Here is a 20,963-nt window from a genome sequence, read left to right on the forward strand (position 1 = left end):
TATGTTAGCCATTTTCTATCTGTGCCATCTTTGCGTATGAATACTCTTTGTACAGTCAGGTGTTTTTTTTTCTGAGGGTGGTAAGTAAAAAATGTGTCCAGACTGTGACTGTCTGACTTGGGGCGCTCAAAGTACTGCAAGGCTGAACTGGAATTGGATTCATCTTCAGCTATGATCAACCTGAACAAACAAATTAAAGAATTTATTTTTTAAAGCAAGTTTTATGTATCCAATTGATTATAATAGCACCTATCCTCCGTGTCTATAAAATGACTTCATTGTTTATGCCATAAATAATCTTACCACACTAATCATAAATTTCAATGAAAATACAATAAACATTTCAAGACAAATCCTTTTTACATAACCTTCATTGGAAAGTATTAACCAGAAAACAAGACGTTATATAAATGATTAAAAATATATATCAATTTAGCTACCTAAACTTTAAAGTAAAACCGTTCATTTCATTAATATTTTATATTTCTTCTGAATTAATATTGCTACTGCGTGTGCATACGTTGTTTTACTGCTAAAATATTTTTTCTGTAGGACTAGCATACTGTAACTTGACACGATTTCAAACGGGTATATGGACTAGCTGGCACTGAGCCTTTAATTGTTATTTATTTCATTTAAAATGTAGCTACCTGGTGGATAACAATTGCCAGTATACCGAGCACGTAAACCTCTTCATCCCTACTTACTTGCTCTGCGCTTGTCTGGGGGAACTCCCACCAGCCTATCATTAACCCTCCCTCTTCTTTTCTCTCTCCCTGCACCGGCTGCACGTCAGAGCGGCTGACGCTCCCACTCTAACCATTGCGGGGGCTGGCAGTGGGCAGTTGTTACCCGACGTGGCCGTTGCAGCCAGACTGCTGCTTGCGAAAATATTTGTCAACTAATGACATTTTAATTCTTCGCTCTCCAGTTTCTTTAATTTTTTCTCCCTAACCTCCGCGCCACCCTTCTCTTTTCTTTTTTTGCCACCACCATCCATAACGCTCGTCGCTATTTTGCTTCCACTAGGAACCAATGAACTCTGTGCTTTCTTCGTTCTTCTATCAGATTGGCAGTGCACAGCCAGGCGCATTGCTGCCACCTGTCGGATTGGATGTGAACCGTAGATAATCAGAGGATAGGGGGGATAAAAACAGTGATGTATATAATGAATGGCGGCCGCCGGCCGTCCAGGGCACCGGCCGTTCTGTGATCCTCCAGAACCCACAGATTACCAGTCCGCCCCTGGCTGCACTACTGGAAGCTGGCCTTGTCAGCCATGGGGAATTGGCGGCGGTGATGTTCGACGACCTGAAAGATGGGCTGCCGCTCGTCTTCGTCCTTCGTCAGGCACTGGTCGGTCATCAGCTTCACCGCTCGCCCGGCAACATCATTTACAGACTTCAGCTCGGACACGACAACTGGAACTTCCCGCAGATCCGCGACTGTAGCTGGGAGAGGCAGCTTCAGGCAGTGGAACAGGTTCTGCGACCTCCGGGTGATGAAGTCGCCCAGGTCAGCCCTCTTGAGTGTAAGGGTCCTCCTTCCTTCCAGCCGCCGCAGTTCCTTCCCTTTCTCCTGAGCCTCGTAGAGGTTGCGCAGCATCTTGGCCTCTCCTCTTCCTTGGTCTTCGTTGAAAACATCGCCAGGGGGGCCAAGTTCTCGCTCAAGTACCAGAGATGCCTGCGGAACTTCTTGAGAGCACCTCAAGAAGCTCAAGAAAGCATAAATTGCTACAAACCGGCAGTGCAGATGATCCTCCTACTATGTTGCACAATGGTAAGCAGCTTCAACACCCACTGGTGGATCCAGGGGGGGCCAAAGGGGGCATGCCCCCCTTTAGTGCCAGTTAAAAAAAAATCGCTTGAAAGTGCTATTTTCTCGAAGTACTCACATTCTATCAGAAAAAGATTTGCTTAAACCACCCCCCATGAGATAAGCTTCCCAAATCCGATGAGTTTTTCAAAATCGGTGATATTTTGGGGGGAAATCGCCCCCTTCGAGTTACAGATAGCTTTTCTGGATCGGCCACTGTCAACACCAGGTCAAGGCAACACCGCATACGTTCTATGCATGTGAGTGCAAATGGACAGTTGAAAACAGATCAGGATGACGCCCCTACCCGGCTGACCCCTGTATAAGGCATAGCAGACATTACACGTGCTCTGAGGGAACCCTAAATATTAAGCGATCATTGTGAATTTTTTCTCACAGTACTTTGGCAAGAAGTGGAATGCATTGAGAGGGTGTGCAAGATTAGTTTCTTGGATTTATTTTTTTGGGACACCCTAATATATATATATATGTATATAGATGTATGTATAGATATTAAAGATGCACCGATACCGATACTAGTATCGGCAGGGGGCGCCGATCCGGCCCAAAATGGTGGTATCGGTATCGGCGAGTACCAACAAAGACGGCGCCGATACCTTTTACCGGTCCATTATTATAACATTTGACCGCAGCCTTTTTTTTTCTCCTGGCGCTCACTACACTTTGTCTCTGTGTTGTGTGATGACACGTGAACACCAAACAGCTATCGCTATTGGCCTGCTCCAGACCAATGAGAACGGGCCAATAGCCACTTCTGACCAATGACATGGCCAACATGGCCGACATGGCGGCGGTCGGGAAATATTTCAAAATAGAAATCCCGTCAATTAAAATCAATGGCTGCATGCAAGATTTGCGGCCTGAAAGTTTCGAGATGTGGAGTTAAATCGGCCAGTTTCAATACCTCGAACCTGATAAAACATGTGAAGACGAAACGTGAACGAACACAACGAGTTTGATCCTGCAAGACCAGGACTGCTATCCAGAGGAAGGGCGCTGGACATGTGCAACAATCTCTGGTCAGTTCACTACGTCTACTTTACTTTTATTGTCTTTTACTGAAAAAATGCTGCAGTAATTTGGGAACAGTTTCCAAAGTAGGGTTGCCACCTTTCAGAAATGGAAATAAGGGACCCACCCCCTCCCGAAAAAACGAGGCTAATAGAGAGACGGGATGCTGTGGTCAATTATTATTACTGATAATTGTGAGCGTCCGCAAATGCGGAAACAAGGTTCGATCTCGAAGCGGACAACAAGCGGGGGATAAGTACAAGGGTTTAATGATTGCAAACAAAAAATAACACGCGATCGCGGGATAGTAGAAATAACAAAAGGAGTCCGTGACAGCAGGTCGACGGAGCTCAATACTACAAACTCGGAGATTAAATAAGACTATAGGCAGCAAGCCAAAAAGCCCAAATAAAAACACTCAAATACCTGCACAGGGTAGAGGTTACAAACAGAGTGCAGCACACTAACAGAAAAAAACCAATGCAGTGGCGTAACAAGCAAATGTAGCGAGACTATAGTGCGAGATGAGAAATGGCGATCAGCAAAGCAAATATCTCGGCAGCCTTCTCTGAGCACACCCGTGCTTAAATGCTGCGTTGATGAGCCCCGCATTGGATTCAGGTGCGACGTCAGGAACGCCCCCACTAACAGCCCAGCAACAAAACACAATCTAACCAGCAGCAGAATGTGACAATAATTTCATGAAAGTTGCACTGTTTGGCCTTTGAGAGGTTTAAAAAAAAGTTTACTCAGTTCATTCAGAGTTTATTATTATGAACTTATTTTTACTTTCTTACTGTTGGGCTAGTATTATACTTTGTACTAGTCTTTTTCCTATTTTGCAAAGGTAAGCAACAGCCTGACAAAGCCTTGATAGCAATGATTTCACATCCAATTATGTAGCTCTTTTGGAAAAAAAAAAAAAATATATATATATATATATATATATATGTATTATATATACATTTATATATAATCGGGGTGGTATCGGTATGGTATCGGTATTGGCCGATGCTGCACAGCCAGGTATCGGTATCGGGGCCAAAAAATGGTATTGGTGCGACACTAATAGATATACTTTCTTTCTGTGTCTTAGCCTCTTGCTTGAGGGTGTCAATGATGGCCTTTTGGACAGCAGTCAGGTCGCCAGTCTTGCCCATGATTGCGGTTTTGAGTAATGAACCTGGCTGGGAGTTTATAAAAGCCTCAGGAATCTTTCGCAGAGGTTTTGAGTTAATTCGTTGATTCAGATGATTAGGTGAGTAGCTTCTTTAGAGTACCTTTTCATGATATGCTATTTTTTTGATACAATGATTTTTGTTTTTTTTAGAATTTTTGCCAAAATCATCCATATTAAAACAATAATAGGCTTGGACTACTTCAGTTGTGTGTAACGAATCTAAAATATATGAAAGTCTAATGTTTATCAGTACATTACAGAAAATAATGAACTCAAAAAAAAAATAGCATATTGTGATAAAAGACTAGTGTATATAAATGGCCACATATATATGGCCATATATAAGGGGTGTAACGGTACACAAAAATCTCGGTTCGGTACGTACCTCAGTTTTGAGGTCACGGTTTGGTTCATTTTCGGTACAGTAAGGAAACAAAATGCAAAATATAAATGTGCTAGTTGTGTATTACACACTTGTGCTTTCAACAATAGGAACATTAAATTTAAAAAATAATCGAAAATACAATATTCTGAAATGTAGATATTTTGAAAAACAAAATGAAAATAAATAACTTTGGTCAAGACTTTTTCTTTAGAAAAATATCTGATGTGCAAAATTGACCAGTTGCAACACTGAACAGTTTCAAGTTTCTCATATTAACTTTATGGCCAGTGCCTCGAAAAGTAAGGGTTATTAGAGCTGTCAAACGATTAAAATTTTTGAGTTAATCACAGCTGAAAAATGTATTAATCAATCGTAATTAATCGCAATTCAAACCATCTCTAAAATATACCATATTTTTCTGTAAGTTATATTTGGAATGGAGAGATAAGAAACAAGAGAGTTAAATACATTCAACATACTGTACATAAGTACTGTATTTGTTGATTATAACAATAAATCCACAAGATGGCATTAACATTTTTTCTGTTGAAGACATTTTCTTTTTCTCCGCAAAAACAAACACTCAACAGAGCCTTAGAACAGTAACAAAAACAGTATTATATATAATGTGTGCAAAGTGTGTGTAGTGTACACATAAATGTTGCCCTCTTCCCTACTCATCCTCCCGCCCAGTGATGTCAAACCGATTCCACAAAGGGCCGCAGTGGGCCCTGGTCTTTGTTCCAACAGATCCAGCACTGACAGTTCAACCAATGAGGTTTCTGCTAAAATAAGCAGCACCTGACTGCAATCAACTGATTATGCGTGTAAAACACCAGATTGGTGAAAAGGTATTCATCTTGTTTGGTTGGAATGAAATCCAGCACCCACTGCGGCCCTTTGAGGACCGATTTGACACCTGTGCTCTTACCAGTCGCTGAGGCAAACCAACTTATTTACATTTTGTGAGCATTGTTCCATTTATTCTTTTTTAATTTCAATTCACCACCCAGAAGGCCAACCTGATTTTCTTCCATGTTTACATTTAACCGTTAGCCACGCTGCTCACTGCACTTCTGAGTGGTGCGATGGCCCTGGCCATTTAATTGTTATGTTTTTGGAGACTGTCAGTCAGCTGATTGTCGCGTCCGCCAGCTGGCTGCCTCCGCTCCCAACGTGACTTACTTTGATTGACGCCGGACGGGCAGAGGATGTCGCCGCCGCTGATGGGCCACCCGAGGAAGGGTGCCAATTTAAAAAACTAGCCGCTGTCTGTCATGTATCCATCGTGCCGCGCTTTGTTTACATTTGCGGCAATAACGACACTTGCTGTACGGCAGCAAAGTCGATACAAGGTAGTTTGAGCTTGCATCCCCGCGTGTGTGTTGTATTATGCCTGAGTCTTGTTAACCAAATAAAGGCAGCGTTAACAAAAGTCATCTGACTGCTCGTCATTTTACAGTCAACACTCTGAGAGTTCGCAACTTCGCATTTGACAGCCTACGTGCCGCGTACCTCCTCGCCAGCTGTTTGCTCGCCATTCACCTGTGCATTTAATCGCTATTTTGTTACACTCCCGCTTTTTCGGTGAGGTATTTTGTGTTCATTCGTTACTGGATCATTTTTGTTCACCTCTGTAAATAAGAGCACCGCAGCAGTAGATGTAGTCTGCCATATTCGTTCAAGCCATTTTGTTTAGTGTAGAAGCCAGGGTAGTGGCTGTCTTGTTATTTCCTTTTTACGATCAGGGTTTGCTTAGCGGGTGGGGTTTAAGTGTAGTTTCATTTTGTTTGTTGTTTTTGCCTGGGCTTACGCTGATGCCAGCTTATTCCACATTTTGTATGTTTTGTTCATCGCATGTTCGACTTGTGTGAATAAATTTGTGTCCATTTGCAGCTTGTGTGCGTGGCTCGTTTTATGTTACGCCCTTAGCGAGCCGTACGTGGGACGTAATAGTGGGATAATGGGATGCATGAGCGGGTATTCCTCGCTTGCGTTAAATGCGTAAAATATTTTAACGTGATTAATTTTCAAAATTAATTACCACCCATTAACGTGCTAAATTTGACAGCACTTTACCTTACATCAGAAACTCGTTCGGTACGCCTCCGTTCCGAACCGAGGACCACGCACCGAAACGGTTCAATACAAATACATGTACCGTTACTCCCTTACCATATATATAAATGGCGGAAAACACAGATAAGACTGAAAAAGCCGTTTCTGCTCTTGCACTCATCTTTAAAAGAAACTGCTGAATTTTAAGCTAAAACAACTGTCGTGTTTGATAGAACAATATGTCTACAGTGGGGCAAATAAGCCCCAAATAATAATAACATGTTGATATTTAAGGTTTATATCTCACATGCATATTAACAATTTTGAAATTTGGCCAAAATGGAACTTGAAGCCACCTGAGTGTTTTCTGCCTTGTGCTCATCTTTCGCACAAGTACGGTGCACATGCTTGTTTTGCAGACAATCATTCTACACACGCTTCCGTTTCATAGGTTTAGAGATACAGTGGGGCAAATAAGTATTTAGTCAACCACTAATTGTGCAGGTTCTCTTACTTAAAAATATTAGAGAAGCCTGTAATTGTCAACATGGGTAAACCTCAGCCATGAGAGACAGAATATGAAACAAAACAAAAAAATCACATTGTTTGATTTTAAAGAATTTATTTGCAAATCATGGTGAAAAATAAGTATTTGGTCAATACCAAAAGTTCATCTCAATACTTTGTTATGTACCCTTTGTTGTCAATAACAGAGGCCAAACGTTTACTGTAACTCATCACAAGCTTTTCACACACTGTTGCTGGTATTTTGGCCCATTCCTCCATGCAGATCTCCTGTAGAGCAGTGATGTTTTGGGGCTGTCGTTGGGCAACATGGACTTTCAACTTCCTCCACAGATTTTCTATGGATTTGAGATCTGGAAACTGGCTAGGCCACTCCAGGACCTTGAAATGCTTCTGACGAAGCGACTCCTTTGTTGCCCTGGCTGTGTGTTTGGGATCATTGTCATGCTGAAAGACCCGGCCACGTCTCTTCAATGCCCTTGCTGATGGAAGGAGATTTTCACTCAAAATCTCTCGATGCGTGGTCCTATTCATTCTTTCCTTTGCACAGATCAGTCGCCCTGGTCCCTTTGCAGAAAAACAGCTCCAAAGCATGATGTTTCCACCACCATGCTTCACAGTGGGTATGGTGCAATTCAGTATTCTTTTTCCTCCAAACACGAGAACCTGTGTTTCTACCAAAAAGTTCTATTTTGGTTTCATCCGACCATAACTCATTCTCCCAGTCCTCTTCCGGATTATCCAAATGCTCTCTACCGAACCACAGACGGGGCTGGACGTGTACTTTCTTCAGCAGGGGGAAAAGTCTGGCAGTGCAGGATTTGAGTCCCTGGTGGCGCATTGTGTTACTGATAGTAGCCTTTGTTAATGTGGTCCCAGCTCTCTGTAGGTCATTCAATATGTCCCCACGTGTGGTTCTGGGATTTTTGCTCACCGTTCTTGTTATCATTTTGACGCCACGGGATGAGGAGGGAGTTGAAAGTCCGTGTTGCCGGATGACAGCCCCAAAACATCAATGCTCTAGAGGAGATCTGCATGCAGGAATGGGCAAAAATAAAAGCAACAGTGTGTGGAAAAGCTTGTGAAGAGTTAAGCCTGAGTTATACTCCCGCGGTGCGGTGACGGCGCATTTGACGTCGACATTTGATAGTTTTGCGGTGAGAGAATGCGTTGCTTTGTAATTCACCGCCCAGCCACTAGAGGGGTGTGGCATTATGTTTGTACGGTTTTGGGGCATGCTGGTTGACTTCCGCTAGTCGGAGAAAAAATAAACAATGCAAGATGGAACTCTTGAAAGTCAATATTCTGCTCATCAACACTGAATAAATATTGAACATACAAATGTTGAGGGGCAGACGACGCAGAAGACGGTTTCGAGGCGGTCTGGCTGACTTTTTTTTTTTTTTTGAGTTTTAGACTCGGGTGGAGAGAGCTAGCTGTGGCGGCTAACTTCAAACTGGCGTCGAGCGCTGCGTTCAAGGTCTGCAAAGCCCTCCAGCCCGATTTGTTTGCCGTGTCCTACAACCAGCCAGTGGGAAGCCATAGCAGATTTCTGGCGTCTATCGAACTTCCCAAACTGTGTTGGGAGCCTTGATTTTAACGTTATCATAAAAAGCACCGAAGCACTCTCAATCAGTGATGATGTATCGTGTGTGAACTGTGTTATTGAAAATTAAAGATCATACCAAATCTGTGCTTTATTCTTCATATACTTGAAGTGTGACACGTAAATAAGTCACAGACTCACAGCAAACATATGTACACAATAAATGATGAAGTGCACCAACCAAAAATCTGTGAAAGTGATAAAAAGTTGGCAGCTTTTGGCCGACTGGGTCACCGCTTCATGTGGCCACTCGATTCCGAACACACAAGTCTCGGTGGTTCTTCATTTTATTTTTTCAATCGCCGACCTTGCCATTTGGCAATCACAATAATGTCTTGACGAGACTTGCTCTTCGATGATACTCCCGTCGGATTGGTCCATTTTTGCGTGTAGAAAATAATGTTAGATTCTATTCTACAATGGCGGTGATTTCGCGCTAAACCGGAAACAACAGTCTGAGCGGACCAATCACAGTCCGTTTCTGCCATGTCATACGAGTCTAAGCGACGCGAAGGTTAGAAAATTCGAGAGGCGCGCGGGTCTTCCTTGACGGCACAGGTCTGATGCGGAAGTATAACTCGGCCTTTACAGAAAACGTTTGGCCTCCGTTATTGCCAACAAAGGGTACATAACAAAGTATTGAGATGAACGTTTACTACTTACTTACTTATTTTCCACCATGATTTGGAAAAGAATTCTTTAAAAATTGTTGAAATTCGCCACCCCCCCCCCCCCCCGGCCCAGACGCACCCGGGAACAGCACCAGCCAAAACAAATGCCGCTTGGCTGACGCTGCACTGCGCGCCCCCGCCGGGAAGGCCGAATCTTGCGCGTCCTCTTATTTTAACCCTTTGTACTGACTCCATGTTTTAAAAGCTTGAAGAACACTCACTGAAAACAGGTTGACAATTTATTCGTCGACAATGGTAAAAACAAGGCAAAAACAGACAACGGGGGGACAATTCCGGATCCAAAACAAGGCTACATGTTTCCGAGCAGAAAAAATCTGTTATCTCAGTGTCCAGTCTTTTTAAAGTCTTTGCTGAGGCGGGCCTTGTCGAAGGCGTTTCTGGGCGTTGCTTTTGGGTCATCCCCTCTGTGGCCGGTTTTGGGCGGCTTAGGTTCGTGCGCAGACTGGGACGCCCGCTATCAACTTTGCTGTCCGGGCTGGTTGTACTTGTTTTAGGACAAAGCGCTTTGTCCTTGGAGTTTGCTGGGAGAGCTGATTGCCAGAGTTGGTGCGTCAATCTTGTGATAAGACGGCATTGTGTATCTCTTCTATTTCTTCTCATTAAACTATGGTGCTCTATTTATTTTATATTAGTAGTGTAGTCCTACCGTAAATATGAAAATTATACTATTTCCTGATTAATTATATTACGTGTGTTAGAGTAATGCAAACAGTTAGACGGTGCCTACGAGAACCTGTATCATATGTATGTGTTAGACTATATATGTTTTAGACTAATGCATACAATTATATGGTGTGTGCGATGATGATATCCTTTCCCCTTCAAAATCAAACATTGTGATTTTGTTTTTTTTTTTCTTCCACATTCTGTCTCTCATGGTTGAGGTTTACCCATGTTGACAATTCTCTCTCCAATATTTTCAAGTGGGAGAACTTGCACAATTAGTTGTTGACTAAATACTTATTTGCCCCACTGTACATGTGTACTAGCTTGAACTCGCACTGATGTCAAAATGAGTCAGTCATACCTGCAAACGACAAGCATTGGACTATCGCATAAAGACTAAATGAATTGGACAAACACCACCAAATAACAGTTCTGACTTCTCGGATGCAGCGTGCCAGACAGAGCCCTGCACTCCCCTCAACTTGAGGGGAGTGCAGGGCAACTCTAGAGCTGAAACGAATACTTGCGCAACTCGAGTTAAAAAACTGATCCGAGTAATGTTATTCACCTCAAGGAATCGTTTCACTTTGCCAGCTCAAAGAATCACATTTTGCCCGGACTACCTTTAATGCAGGACAACACGCTGACATCACATGCGTAGAGGAAGAAGCAATAAAAAAAAAAAACTTACTGCAGCCGACAGCCGCAACAAACTATGCCGACGTTGCTAAAAACTACACCCACATGATTAGGGTTGCCACCTTTCAGAAATAGAAATAAGGGACGCCTCCCTCGCGCCCAAAGCCTTACGGGCGAAAAAAAGGGGCATCCCCAAAACTCCTACAATGCATAGAAATATATCTATTTTTAGATGAGAAAACTGTGCGCTATGTGGGCATGGCAGTTTCCTTGCAGCAGATTGCTTTGTTTTGTTCTGCAGGTTAGTGAAAATGAATTAATTAACATTTGTGTTGTCAGCACTGAATCCAGTCACGTGATCCATTGACAAGCCAAATTTCTTAAGAGAATGTTCTAGGAGAGCTACAATTCCAGCAGCTGACTCGTCTGCATTCTCTACGAAGTCCAGCATTTTGTTGGTGAGCCCAGACTCTGGACTGAAGTACTGGACATCAAGGGGAATCATCTTTCTGCTCAATTTATACGAGGCATCGGTCTGTATGGAGAATGGGATGGGTGACGTTAAGATCTTGAGCACATCACCCACTGCCTTTGGACCCAGGACTTGTTTCAACAGTGCCTCTTGCTTTGTTCTCCCCAAAGTCATTTTCTTCACAATTTTGGAATCATATAAAAATCTTCTGATTGAGCCTGTGTCCACAGTCAGCACTATTGTAGCTCTGGTTGGCTACGTTTTACTGTGTGGTATGCCTGTGTTACCTCAGCTGTAGTAATTTAGAGTGTAGGAGTGGGATGATGACAAATTCACTATCAATCGATCAATAGATAGTATATATCCGCTATAGGACTATTTATTCAGTGTTTATTTGCTGTTAATCTATTAGGAATAATTTCAAAATGAGGGGCATTAGCGTAACAAAATAAGATGTTCTTTATGGGTACGTAAATTCAATCCATATTGATTGATAATAAATGCAAGTTTCAAAAAAAAAAAAAAAATCAACATTCCTGAAAATAATCAACCATAGTAGCAACTGAAGTAGCCTAGCTATGCTCCTATTAATGCAAGATGTATGAAGGTATATATAAATATAGCCTATATGTTATCCATATACAAGAGCATAATAACATACCAAATCAAGCTCAGGGAATGTTTCAGGTACAAAGAATTGTGACGAAGGCTCTTCTGGGATCTTATATTCCGTTTGAGGAGGTCCCCTGCAGCATGCTGTTTTACCAGTTCACTTTATAATCATCATCAGTCACTCTATCGAGCCACGGGTTCCCCTCTTGTACTCCACTCTATTTTTTGGAGACGTTTCTCCTTTTGAGGATGAGGTGGGGTGTCCATACGTCTCTGCTATGCTGCCACGATGAATGCAAGGGTAATTGTCGTCCAACTTCCTTCAACACGTGCCCGCGCATGCGCTGTAATGAGAGGGTACCTCATATTCTGGGCACTCTGATATGTTAGAACACCCTGGCTTATACGGGATTGTCTCCGGCGCGTCGGCAATGGACCGCTTACGCTCGCCCCCAGTTTAAACAGAATGCCATTCACAAGCAGAGCGCCTGTGGAGCAGCTCAATCAATTCATGCGTGGGTTGCAAGATCGCACGACAATAGCGACTATTGAAAGATAACAATACAACAACCATTAGCCTTTCAGACCCAATGTGTTGGCAGGGCTGTACAGTGCGAGTGTTTGCTTGCATTTGCGCCAAATAATAACTTGTTGAAAATAGAGAGAAAAAAAATTATAACGAAAGTCACTGTTAATTTTTAGTATTCATGATGTAGCAGAAAATATCTCTGTTCTTTGATTGCACCAGGTTATATGTAACAATAAGTTACCAATAATAATAATAATAATTACCAATAAATTCATATCATTTTAAAAATGAGAGAATCATTTTAAAAAAAGAGTTTTATTTTTGTTTCATATTGCACGCTATATTAAACGTTGTAAGATTAGTCACCAATTTCTAAGGGCATACGTCACTATTTATAAGATTGCCAAAGGCCTCAGGTTGACCGGGATGTATTTGACGCGAGACGCGACCCTACTGTGACAATACTATAACCCTGGCAACACACCAGAAACGTCAACACTGGGTCAACGATTCCGATGCGATAACGCACCAGTGACGCTCTGGGACAATTTTCATAGGACGCGCTTTATGAGCAGCACATCTGTGGAGCGGCTCGATCGGTTCACGCGAGGAAGATCATGCGAGAGTAGCGGGTATTATCCATCCATCCATTATCTTCCGCTTAGTCCGGGGTCGGATCGTGGGGGTAGCAGCTTTAGCAGGGAAGCCCAGACTTCCCTCTCCCCAGCCACTTCAGCGGGATTCCAAGGCGTTCCCAGGCCAGCCGAGCGACAGTCTCTCCAGCGTGTACTGGGTCGACCCTGGGGCCTCCCGCCGGTGGGACATGCCCTGAACACCTCTCCAGGGAGGCGTCCAGGAGGCATCCGAACCAGATGCCCGAGCCACCTCAACTGGCTCCTCCCAACGCGAAGGAGTAGCGGCTCGACACCAAGCCCCTCCCGGATGACTGAGCTTCTCGCCGCATCTCTAAGGGAGAGCCCGGACACCCTGCGGACGAAACTCATTTCGGCCGCTTGTATCCATGAGCTTGTTCTTTCAGTCACGACCCACAGCTCGTGACCATAGGTGAGGGTAAGAACGTAGATCGACCGGTAAATCGAGAGCTTCGCCTTTTGACTAAGCTCCATCTTCACCACAACGGACCGGAGCAGAGCCCGCATCACTGCAGATGCAGCACCGATCTGCCTGTCAATCTCCCGCTTCGTCCTACCCTCACTCGTGAACAAGACCCCAAGATACTTGAACTCCTCCACTTGGGGCAGGATCTCATCCCCGACCCGGAGAGGGCATGCCACCCTTTTCTGGCTGAGGACCATGGTCTCGGATTTGGAGGTGCTGATCTTCATCCCAACCGCTTTACACCAGAATCGTCAACATTGCGTCAACGATTCCGATGCGATAACGCACCAGTGACGCTCGGTGTCAATTTTCATTGGACGCGTTTTACGAGCAGCACATCTGTGGAGCGGCTCGATCGGTTCACGCGAGGAAGATCATGCGAGAGTAGAGGATATTAAAAGATAATAATACAACAACCATTTGCCTTTCACACCCCATGTATTGGTTAGCTTTCTTTCTGAAAGAAAGATGAAAAAAGACGTCTTGTGCGATAGCGAAATGCAATCCCAATGACAAAGATTTTAACATGTATTTTACAAATTAAATGCCTCAATCATTTTATTTTTCATATGAACATTTTTTTCTAAAGCTTTGGTAATGGTTTTTCTCAAGTTAAAGCACAACGCAGAAATTAATAAATTGTGTAGCAAGATTTGTGTATTATTATTATTTAATTACAGGTGTTTTAGCTCATTTTAATTCATTTTATATAAGGGCTATTATTTATTTTATTTTGCATTTGTTTTACAGATATGATGTAGTATTCATTGATATTCTATATTTTATGTTGTATCATTTTAGTTCATATGTGAATATTAGTTCCTACTTGTTATGTTGTGGTAGGAGGGTTTTGTATTGAACACGAGGGTACTGTTGCACCGAGATTAAAAGCAGAGTTGATACTGTCCTGCCGTGTTGGTTATATTTATAGCAGAGAAGACAGCAGTAAATTAACAACGACAAGTAAATTGTGGTTCGATCTACCCACAGCCTCAACAGATCTAATTGACTTGAAAAGTAAGTTACGATTGCATACTATTTTAAATATCGACCGGCACCACCATATTTTTACACGAGTGACTTCCGGTCTGCCCGATCCTATCTACCGGTAATAGTATTGGCCGCGTCTCGCGTCAAATAGGGGCCCAAACACACCAGATGCATTATCATTCCGGGTTTTTTCCGAAACACGCCGGATGGTTTAGGCCAGGGGTCATGAATTAAAAATCCTCTTGTTCTGAAATTTAAAAATTACAACAATCGCGGGTCCGGAAATATTTTTGGAACCCAGCTACAAATAAAGGGTTAATTCAATTTAGAATAAAACCAAATAAAGGGTTAATTGAATTTAGAAAAAAAAAAAATAGCATTAAAATAAACAATCCTTCTCTTTCAACATCATAAAATAAAACTGCAACTTGAATACAAATTAAATTGAAAATAAAGAAGCACTTAATAAAAGTAAGCCCCTCCCCCAGCTGAGCTTGATGGCTGAGATCGACAGAAGCCTCACAATAGACCCTACCCACGTGACGTCACAACTGCGCCCTCCTGACTGGTGCCGCCCAATTGTCAGTCAACACATCGTGTTTACCTGTTACGGCTACGTACATTCCTCCTATTTACGGCATGTTTTTCTGCTCGTTAACATCTTGATGTGGCTCTAGGGGTGGGCGATATGGCCTTAAAGACGTATCACGATAAATGGAGCAGATTTATGTCGATAACGATAAATGACGATAAAATCGCCCAAGCGGACTGTTATATAATCTGAAAATCTGAATCAATGCATGAAATACAGATTAACAGTTTCTTGTTGATTTAGTTACCAGAATTCAATTTGATATATTTAACAATTGTACATGCAGTCTAGACATTAGGTTTATAAAAATGTATTGTAAACAATAAGAATTCAAGTATGAGCATTTATAACAGCGTGTATGGCTTGAACAATGTACATTGTCAAAATCAATATGCCTGTGCAAACATGTCATTGTAACACAAATGACTTGCAGCTTGAACAGTACACTTCAAAAAGACAATTTATTGTTAATGGCTGCTGTGACATAATTATTCAATACAAGTGTTTACTTTATGGTTTCAGGTTTTTTTTTTTCCCCAACAGTGCATTTTTTAATAAATGCACGCATACACGGACCCCCAAACAGACAGACAGACACACATTAAAGAGCATATGACACCAGAAAAAAAGTCTTAAATGGCATTATTATATGAATTAGAATCATATTTTGAGACGATTCGACTATATACAACAATTTAGCAAAGCGCAGATGACGAGAAATTAGTCTTTTAATCTGCCGGTTAGCCACGCCTACCATTATAGGGCTTTAGCGTCCCCAACAGGTGGATGACGTCAGCGGTAGACTGGGCTCATCGGTTTTACTATTCAGCCCATTGAGGGGGAATTGTTCAGAACGAGGAAAACGCGACGAAGAGAGCCGCAAAATGTCATTGTTTCAGTCTCTCTACTCCCAATATTTTTACAGGATATTCTTTTTATCCAAGTATTTTTCCCCAATAGCTATATAAATGGCTTGAGAAGGACCAGTCAGCCCGTCGAGGGGGAACTATTCACAATGATGAAAACGCGATGAAGAGAGCGGCAAAATGTCATTGTTTCTGTCTCTTTACTTCAATATTTTTACAGGATATTCTTTTTACCCAAGTACTTTCCCCAATTGCTAAATAAATGGCATAGTCATGACAAATAACAATCTTGTGCTAAATGGAATATAAAATAATAAAAATCCATTTATTCAAGACGACATGGCAAAATTACTCCATAATGGTCAAAACAGTCGACTTCACCTTTACTGTCACACCTCCCGAACGATATTTTATGACACCTAAATCGGACATATGTAATTTCCCTTCCCCGGCTTCGGAGAATGTAAACAGACCAGAAGGAGTGACAGCTAGCCGACATGCTAACCCGAACCGAGGGACGTTTCAAAGTCTTCGAAGTGGAAAATCACACATAACTAGCCTGGATTATTTGACATGACGACCCGGTTGTCGAGTTTCTTTGCGGATCGGCAAACCGCCCGGCGGAGAGCAATTTACAATTCGTTCCCTGGAGGAGGGTGGCTAGAGTTGTTGTGGAGCTAACGTGCTAACAGCTAACTGCTAATGAGCATGAGGATAGCTTTTTACATGCCTATCAATGATCAAACGTAAGTAGTCCTTTATTTTAAGGAATTTTATAGTGTTTACTTTGTAATCACTGTATTCGTATTTGACATAATACAAAACAAGATGTTTACTCACTTACTTGTAAGTCCAATGGTCCCACAGTAAATATCCACGGTGAATGGGAACCTTTTGAAACTCCAAAAAGGCGCATACGCCTCTCCCGCATACAGAATGATTTTTCTGCAGCCGTTTGGCTGGCGTGATGCAAAAAATAAAAGTATTAATCCGCAAAATCAGCTGAATCCTTCGTCCTCATACACAACAGTACACTGTATAGTGAAGAGAACGTCTTCTACCGTACACATCACAGCGCCCTCCTCCTCAATGAGAGACCGAAGCCGGAAGTCACTCATTTTCATGGCGCGGAATTAAAAAAACTAAATAAATATAGCGATCGCTTCCACACACATCCAAGCGGTCCATATCATTCAGGGGCATAAAATACTGCGTGTATTATGAAATAAACATGCTTTTTCGTGTCACAGGCACTTTAAAGCTATATTGATCTTCTGCAAATGAAACACTTAAGATTTTATGATAGCAATAATGACACAGAATTAAGCACATACAGAAAAATAGCTGGGGCCATTTCTTGGTCATATAATAAGTTTCACCGATGGACTGTGCTTTATGCTGAATGCTTTACCATCACAAAAGCTATCAGAGAAATCACACACAGTCGGATACAAAATAACGCGGCATAGTAATTGCTGGATGCAGTCCGTGCCCAATCCACTCATTAAGTTTAACCGTTTCGACAAGGTTAGAGCCGCTATCCGACTCCATCACGTTCATTTGTAGCGTTAGCCGCTAGCGGCCGCTAGCGTTAGCCGCTAGGGTTAGCCTGTGGCCTGGCTACCAGTAGAAAGCACTGAAAGCACCATCTCCAGAAATCGTGAGAACAAGGGAGGACAGCGGGTGAAAGCCGGTCTGGATGCTACCAAGAGTCTATTAAATGTCGGGTGAAAGTTTGGCGAACCTCCCTTAAGCCACACTCCATCACGTTTTGTTTGTAGCATTAGCTGCTAGCGTTAGCTTACCGGGCTTCTGTTTGATTGGCTTCCTGATGATCACGTGACTCCCTACATTCACTGCTTTCTTAAAGGGGAATGAACATAGACGAACGACACAGAGTCAAAGCGGGATGAAAAGACTATTTTCTTGTTTTATTAATTCACCGAATTTACCGACATGGTCAAAATTACGTCGGTCATTGTGAAGAATTTCAGTGACGGTAAATTTTCGGTTTACCGCCCAGCTCTATGTGGCTCGTTAAAAAATTTTGCCATGTGGCATTTTTTTTGCCATGTGGCATGAGGGTTATATGGCATTTTTTGGGGTATATGACGGTTTTGCAGGCCATAAACACGTATCTAATAATATCTAATTATCTAACTAATGATTTAATAATAACAGCAAATCACAACAGGATATGAGGAAGGTCCACAGAATAGAATCGTCTTGCATGCACAAACTGATGAAGCCAGCATGAATGACAGGCAAAACTGTCCTTGGCCACCGCTTCTCACACCAACATACACGTCTCTTAACCTGATCCTTCTGATTGAATCGTTGACCACAAACTGAGCACAATTAGTTTTTCGCCAGTTCTAATGTGTTGTAATAAGGTTTCCCTTAGAGAGAATCTTTGACCACAAATTTAGCAGGAAAAGGTTCTCCTCCAGTGTGGGTTCCTATGTGTTTTGTTAGATTTCCCTTTGCAGCGAATTTTTGGCCACAAACTGAGCAGGAAAAAGGTTTTTCTCCAGTGTGGGTTCTCATGTGTGGTTTCAAGCGGTTCTTACAACTGAACCTTTTGCCACAAACTGTGCAGCAAAAAGGTTTTTCTCCAGTGTGGCTTCTCATGTGTGTTTTTAAGTGGCTCTTGCAACTGTATTTTTTGCCACAAACTGCGCAAGGAAAAGGTTTTTCTCCAGTGTGGGTTCTCGTGTGTTTTTTTAAGGCGCTCTTGCAACTGAATCCTTGGTTACAAACTGAGCAGGGAAAAGGTATTTCACCAGTGTGAACTGCTGTGTGCTCTATCAGGCCTCCTTTGTAAGAGAATCTTTGGCCACAAACTGAGCAGGCGAAAGGTTTTTCTCCAGTGTGGCTTCTCGTGTGTTGTTTTAGGTTTCCCTTTGAAGAGAATTTTTGGTCACAAACTGAGCAGGAAAAAGGTTTTTCTCCACTGTGGGTTTTTGTGTGTTGTTTTAAGTAACTCTTCTGGGAGAATCTTTGGCCACAAATTGAGCAGGGAAAAGGTTTTTCCCCACTGTGGGTCATTTTGTGTTTTGTTACGTATCTCTCTGAAGAGAAACTTTTGCCACAAATTGAGCAGGAAAAAGCTTTTTCACCAGTATGGGTTCTTACATGTGTTGTTAAGTTGTTCTGAGAACAGTATCTTTTCCCACACACTGAGCAGGAAAAACATTTTTCACCAGTGTGGATTCTTTGATGCGTTGCTAAGTTGCTCTTATAACTGTATCTTTTGCCACAAACTGCGCAAGGAAAAGATTTTTCTCCAGTGTGGGCTCTCGTGTGTGTTTTTAAGGCGCTCTTGCAACTGAATCCTTGGTTACAAACTGAGCAGGGAAAAGGTATTTCACCAGTGTGAACTGCTGTGTGCTCTATCAGGCCTCCTTTGTAAGAGAATCTTTGGCCACAAACTGAGCAGGCGAAAGGTTTTTCTCCAGTGTGGCTTCTCGTGTGTTGTTTTAGGTTTCCCTTTGAAGAGAATTTTTGGTCACAAACTGAGCAGGAAAAGGGTTTTTCTCCAGTGTGGGTTCTCGTGTGTTTTTTTAAGGCGCTCTTGCAACTGAATCCTTGGTTACAAACTGAGCAGGAAAAACATTTTTCACCAGTGTGGATTCTTTGATGCATAGCTAAGTTGTTCTTATAACTGTATCTTTTGCCACAAACTGAGCAGGAAAAAGGTTTTTCTCCAGTGTGGGCTCTTTCGTGTGTTTTTAGGTATTCCTTTAGAACGAATCTTTGACCACAAACTGAGCAGGAAAAAGGTTTTACTCCAGTGTGGCTCCTCATATGCCTACGACAAGTATACTTATTAACAAAAGTTTTCCCACACTGAGAGCATTTGCGTTTGTCGTCACTGTCAGCTTTCTTATGACCTTCATCATCACTGTCAGGCGAGTGTGACATGGCGTCTTCGCTATCTGATAGTGGAGCGGTAAAACTGCCCGCTTGCAATCCTTCTATTGAGCTGCTGCCGCCGTTTGGATGCTCCGCTTCTCTGGTGGTTACACTCTGGCCGTCTTCACTTTTCAAAGGTTCACCAGTCGTCATGGTGATATCGTCCTCCCCTTTAACGTATGGCAGCTCTACCTCCTCTTTTTTTATTGGAAGTTGCTCTCCTCTCTTTTGCTGTTGAGGGTCATCTGGCTCTTCCTTTTTTATTTGCGGGTGCTCAACTTCCTCTTTAACGTCAGGGAAGACGGACTCCTGCCGCTCAGGACCAAGATATTTTTTGATACCTGCAAGACACAAGAAGACAAATTAGAAACTCAAAAATGTTTTGAATGAAAATCTGTTTTTTGTTTGTTTGTTTGTATGTGTTGTAGGAATAACTGCCCAAAGCAGTTTTTTCTGCATTTTAGTGGTTTTAGAAGGTTTGACCTCCTCCCAAAAATACAACAAAAATTCTGTCTCCATGGCGACCTTCATGTCAGGGAGTTCAGGCAAAAAATTCTAGCCACTTTCACCCTTGGAGTGTTCAGAATGGACTCACAAACTCACAAAATTTACATTTTGAACATGACATACTTTTATTTTGAGATGTTCACCGGAAGTACGTTCTCGAAGTGGCTAACCATAAGCTTTACACTAAGTTTTAAGGGAGAAAAAAAAAAACATTTCTCTTTTCGTCATGCATGTGGTGTAGGTAAGATTTTTTTTTCTCTTTTTCACATCGTTTGCAAATACTGAAACCAAATTGTTTTCATGTTTGAAGTGTCCCCTTTTAAACGCAAGTTTGTGTTTTGGAAAAGACTGCCAATGCTTTTGTGTGCAATGACTTTAGGGTCAAACAAATCTTATCTACAATGGTAATAATTAAGGGTGCACGATATCCATTTTTGAAACAGATACTGATATCGATAACTTTCTGCTCCTCAATGCAGATACCGATACGATAACCGATAATATTTATGTAATTTTTCAATGTATATTTGCCTGAGTTTTTGAACACCTGTTGGTCAAAAATACGTGTGTTGGATTCAACAGATTTTCCTTTGATCAAACCAGAATTTTCATGATGATATGAACATTATTATAATGAAAAAACAAAGACAAAAGTTTTGACTTCAAAAATGTCATAACTGCAGCCAATGTAAGTTCAAGACTGTATTTAAGCTAAAGGTGTGATCGGGCCTAAAAAATCCAGCCCGACTCAACCCGGTTCGTG

At 42.1% G+C, this 20,963-nt stretch overlaps 1 protein-coding gene across 1 annotated transcript in view; it reads right to left on the reverse strand.

Annotated features, from left to right (window-relative positions):
• Window positions 1-9,455: 9,455 nt before the first annotated feature.
• The window catches only part of LOC130929090 (oocyte zinc finger protein XlCOF6-like), a 43,121-nt gene continuing 31,613 nt past the window's right edge, over window positions 9,456-20,963 (reverse strand). Inside the window, exon 3 of the mRNA XM_057856022.1 lies at window positions 9,456-20,034. Coding sequence (XP_057712005.1) covers window positions 18,179-20,034 — 1,856 coding nt within the window. The 3' untranslated portion in view covers window positions 9,456-18,178. The remainder of the gene's footprint in view (window positions 20,035-20,963) is intronic.

Source organism: Corythoichthys intestinalis, chromosome 13 (assembly GCF_030265065.1).
Source record: "Corythoichthys intestinalis isolate RoL2023-P3 chromosome 13, ASM3026506v1, whole genome shotgun sequence".
In the NCBI taxonomy this organism is placed as follows: Eukaryota; Metazoa; Chordata; class Actinopteri; order Syngnathiformes; family Syngnathidae; genus Corythoichthys; species Corythoichthys intestinalis.